Source organism: Elaeis guineensis, chromosome 4 (genome assembly GCF_000442705.2).
Source record: "Elaeis guineensis isolate ETL-2024a chromosome 4, EG11, whole genome shotgun sequence".
In the NCBI taxonomy this organism is placed as follows: domain Eukaryota; kingdom Viridiplantae; phylum Streptophyta; class Magnoliopsida; order Arecales; family Arecaceae; genus Elaeis; species Elaeis guineensis.
In genome coordinates this window covers 133,782,299-133,787,639 of record NC_025996.2, presented here as the reverse complement: position 1 = coordinate 133,787,639, position 5,341 = coordinate 133,782,299, and the positions used below count along the sequence as shown (strand labels likewise).

The 5,341-nt window shown below is 37.5% G+C and overlaps 1 protein-coding gene across 1 annotated transcript; it reads left to right on the top strand.

Annotated features, from left to right (window-relative positions):
• Window positions 1–309: 309 nt before the first annotated feature.
• On the top strand, window positions 310–4,820 carry LOC140857023 (GDSL esterase/lipase At5g55050-like). Its single transcript, XM_073255228.1, has 5 exons — window positions 310–538; window positions 803–912; window positions 1,031–1,270; window positions 1,824–2,073; window positions 4,600–4,820. The coding sequence occupies exons 1-5, from the start codon at window positions 310–312 to the stop codon at window positions 4,818–4,820; spliced, it is 1,050 nt and encodes a 349-aa protein (XP_073111329.1).
• The last annotated feature ends 521 nt before the right edge of the window (window positions 4,821–5,341 follow it).

Sequence of the window (5,341 nt, the reverse complement as noted above, 5' to 3'; positions counted from 1 at the left end):
CATGGTTACCCTGCTTGCCTTGTATCGTTGTCCCTAGTTAGTATATTTACATATATACATTAAGTATTAAATGTATATTTTTAGCACAATTAGCTTATGATAAATATTCGATGAATAGCTTTAGCATGTTTATCCAACTATACATATGATACACGTTTTCAACAGATTTAGCTTTTAATACATACTCGATGCATATCTTTAGCATAAAAAATGATTGATGTGTAGCTCTCCAGAGAAGTATAAATATGAGTTTAGCTTAAGAGAATATATTCATCAAATTATCTGCATATCGTTTTCCCGAGACCGAAGATGGACATTAATTATTTTATTCTCATATCTTTGGCTGCCATGGCTTGTATTGGTGAGAGTGCAAGCGTGCCTGCACTTTATGTATTCGGAGACTCATTGGTTGATAATGGTAATAACAATTACTGGTCTACAGCGTTAAAGGCAAACTACCCCCACAATGGCGTCGATTTCCCAGGGGGGACACCAACAGGGAGGTGGAGTAATGGATACAATACCATAGATTTCTTGGGTATGTTTTACAATCATGAAATCTGTAAGATTGATATTTACTTTTTAATAATTTGAATAGGACAGTGGTTTCCATGGTTTCCTGATGAAAACAAATTGCATGAGTATTCTTATGTTCTTCTATATAAAGATATGAAGGTGATTTAATTGCTTCAGATCTTTTTAGAATTAAGACAGAATTAAATTAACTTATCCAAACCTTAAAATCTTTAATATTGAATGGCAATTTTATTCAGTATTTTTTTTTTTTTAAATATGTGAACAGCTGCGATGCTAGGATTTAAATCAGCCCCCCCACCATTTCTTTCACCCGTCAAGGATACATCTCAAGGAGCAAATTTTGCCTCCGGGGGTTCTGGAATTCTTGATACTACTGTAAGTCATTCTCCGATCCAATCTCAAAACCACTGAACTCAGCTAATTGTTTATTTTGTGGTATTATATACTCTTCTGCTGCCCTTATGTTTTTTCTTATTGCTTCATAATGTTCCAGGGACCAACCACTATTCCCCTCAGCACTCAGATTAAATTCTTTCAATCTTTTGCTCAAAACCTCACGCAACAAATGGGAAGTCAACAAGCCTCACTTCACCTCTCAACGTCTTTATTCCTCATCAGCCCAGGAAGCAATGACATGGCCGCATATTACGCGGGCGCGGCTGGCCCTCCGAATGAAATAACAAAGCAGCGCTACATCAACACTCTTATACAGACGTTGGAGAATCACCTAAGGGTCTTCCGCTCACTGTCCCCACTGGTTTTTACGTACGTATATATATATATATATATATATATATATATATATATATATATACAAACACATACACGCATATATAGCTAGCCTAAAATCAGGATGGATTCAAATCTAAATTCTATAATATGGATCCTATGTCAACGATCCAAGCTATTAGATGTGATTTTTTATCTTAAAACTGTTTGCACCCAAAAAATCATATAATTTAAAGAACTTTAGCCCATGCATCAAATACTCAAAAATTGGATAGTCTAAACAAAATTAAATTAGATATATTTTTTGATCACTTGATGTATAGGCCAGAGATCTTCAAATCATATAATTTTTGATATGTCAGCAGTTTTGAGATAGTAAATCACATCCAATAACTTGAATTATCGATATAAGATCCATTATCCAATTTTGATTTTATCAGATTTGAGATCAAATCTGATCGACCTTATCTAAATCTGCTCCTATATATATGTATATAGATAGATAGGTAGATAGATATATGAGTATAATTATGATAATTATGTTTGATATATGACAGAACTTGTACCAGCTTGGAGCTAGAAAATTTTGGATCCAGGGTCTCTATTGCATCGGATGTGCTCCAGGTGCGAGAAGCATGAGCCCCTTAAGGGGATGTTTGGAGGACGGGAATGATTTAGCTAAACGGTTTAATACAGCTGTCACACAACTACTGGACCGTCTCAATTCTACTTTAGTGGGGATGAAGTATTCCCATGCAAATGTCTTCAACATGATGTCTGCAGTGCTGGCAAATCCCAATGCATTTGGTAAGCATCTTCAACATTCAATTCTCTATAGATCTAGCTAGATATATATGCAGTGGAATTATTATATAGCATTTAATGTAAATTCTGTTCTTTTGATGCCATAAGGTTGAAGTCATAATTACAATTCTAGTCATGCTTGAGGACCATAATCATCTTATAACTTCTAAAGAGTTTTGCTACAATGCTTCAAAGGATAGTTTAGTTTTTTTATAATAAATTTATTTTTGACCGTCATATTAAAGATGAATAATTTGGATTTTTTATCAACTATAAGTTGGAGCACTAGATGTATATGGCTGGTACGATAAATATCCCAAACATCAGTATTAAATTGAATGCCTATTTTTTTTTTTCCAAAAGCTTTAGTGAGGTGGTAGAGTTGGAGAAAACTCGAGGAGTCGGGGGAGGTGTGCACAGAGGACAGAGGAGGAGGGGCGGGGCGACGATGTCATTACCAAGGGCAAAAGAAGAGAAGGGGGTGCAGCAGAGAATAAGAAAGAAGAGAGTAGGGGGGCTAGGGCTGTGGTGGAGAAGAAGAAAAGAGAGAGGGTGGGCCGGGGGGGGGGAGGGTGGTGGCGGCATGAGCAAAAGGTGATGTGCTCGCGGGAGTGAGGGGCGGCAGCTTGCAGTGGAGAAGAAGAAATGAGAGAGAGTAGGGGTGGGGGTAGCATGAGCAAGAGGCAACGTGCTCGCGGGAGGTGGGGGGGTGCGGTGCGCATGAGCAAGAGGGGTGGTGGCTTGCGGCGAAGAAGCAGAAAGGAGAGGGGGGTGGCACAAGGAGGAGGTAGTGCGCTCATGAGGAGGTGGGGAGGCACGAGCATGGGGGCTTAAAGGGGGGTTGGTGGTGTCGGAGAGAGAGGAGGGAAGTTGTGGGTTGGTGCATTCATGTGGGAGGCAAGGAGGTGGGCGGGAGGTGGTGGGCGGCAGCAAGGAGAAGCGAAGAAGAAGTTGGAGGATAAAATATAATAAAATATTATTTTTTAAAAAATAATAAAATATAAAAAAAGATAATAGCGTAATATCTAAATTGTCCTTCATAATAAAAAAATATTAATAGAGTACCATAGCAAAACCCAACTTTTAAAACCAAGAACGATATAAACATATAGGACATCGATCAATTGTTATCATAACTAATTGTAGAACTACCTTTAGATATAGATTGTAGGTTCTATAAATACTTTGGCTTCACTATAGTCTGTTCCAAACAAAGCCGCAAACTCATTGTTGTGACTGATGCCTCCGTATCTATTTTAATTTCACCTCTATGTTTATTTTGGATGCTGCTGATAAATTGAATGGCTGGAATTATACGTGAGAGTTGCTTAAGTTGCCCATCTTACTAATGATGCTGAAAAGGAGTTGTAAATAGCATAGATGGAGTGTCCGATCTTTTTTTCTGCCCAAGAAAGTGTTGAATGGTGTTTTATAAAATCTTGGAGCCATCCAACCAATTAGGGATGCAACCAGAGCCAATTAGATCAGTTTCCTTAATGGACTTATCACGTTCCGAAGATGGGGCTATATTTGATTAGCATAATTAAGATGGTACAAGAAGGGTAAGAAAAGGAAAGCACACTCTAGGAATGGGCTGTAAATTAGCAAAATACTGGGTTAGTGCAGCCATCTTCACATACAAAAGCTCAAATGTACACAGAGTTGCCTACGGTAATCTCTTTCCATGGGTTTAGCAGTAAGCTAAGAAGGTTACTATGAGGTCTAAGCCATCTGAGTGGATAAAGCATACCGAGTCATCTCGATTTAGGTAGAATGCTGAGAGCAATTGGAAAAGAATGAGGGCCTATTTGGAAAATTCAATAAAATTGGGTCCAATTTCTTATAGGGATTGGGCCTACTAGCCTGTCCAGCCCAATTTTTTCTATAATCCCATCCTAGTCTTAGTCTAAATTTGAGCTTGATGGACAGTATCATACTAAAAAAAAAAAAAATCTGTGGAGGTCTCTTTTTTCTTTCTTTGCTAAGAATGGAGGTCTTTTTCCCTATCCCACAAGATTTGAGCCGTAGGGGGATGGAATTTGTGTGGGCTTTACGTAAAAAGACTATGTAATCCGTGGTTTTATTGGAAATCCAACCCAACCCTAATGGATTTCCCAAACTGGCCCTAAGTTTTTTTACGGTCCTGGCCTATGCAATAGGAACCTAGCAATCAAAATCTCAGTCTCTGTACCCAAAAAAAAAAAAAAAAATCAAAATCTCGGTCAAAAAAAATTATGATTTATGGAATTGATTTAAATATTTAATCACTAAGAATGGGTTTGAAATTCTGAAAAATTGATTAGAATATATCAGCTGACATTTTTAGTATTTTTCTCATCTGATAAATGAAAATTCTTCCTGCTAATATGTATTTTAGTTGATGCTCTTCATTGGTCAATGGTAAACACATCAAATAATTCTGAAGATTGACCAAGTAAAATGCTCGAGACCTAAAAGATAAAATATTTTAATCTGTTTTCATTTTTCAACATATCTAAATCTTTGTTTGGTTTTCTGGGTTGGCGCCAGGCATGAAAGAGGTCCGGAGTGCATGCTGTGGAGGTGGAATTAACAATGCGATGCTTCCCTGCACACCAATTGCTATTTTGTGCCCTAACCGCAATGAGTACTTGTTCTGGGACTTTGTTCATCTCACACAGGCCACTTATAATCTGGTGGCATTGCAGTCATTCAATGGCTCACAAAACGTTGCCACACCTATAAATTTGATGCAATTGGCCCAAAATTAACACTTTCTTGGTGTCGAGGCCTTCAAAGCCACGTCCCTTAGTTTGTTTCCATTGGCATATGTACTTAAATAATAGAACTAGGAGTTCGAATGCAAAAAAGAAAAACTTCCTGGTATTCAGATCTTGTTGCTCATCTTAGTGCGAATTATTGACCTGTTGTTGCTCACCGTGTAATGTTAACAGAGAAAATGGACTGGGACTAATAAAACTTTGCTGAATTTACCATTAACAACGGACACTGAGGTCTAGTATTTGGTGGACTAGTACTCGTAGCAATTTCAAATCAAGCATGCAGTCAAAAACTCGTTTACTTGGAGATAGTTATCTACAGGGCCATACATCAAATAGTGAATTTTTTTTTACAAAATAATTAAAAAAATAAGAGAATATTTAGTTGGAGAGAGTTAGGATATGTAATTAGAATGAGAATCGGTGACTCTCATTCCAACCATTTGGTTGGAAGGAGATTCATTCTGATTCTAATTCTGGAATGGAATAGAAATGGCTCAATTTATCTCAAA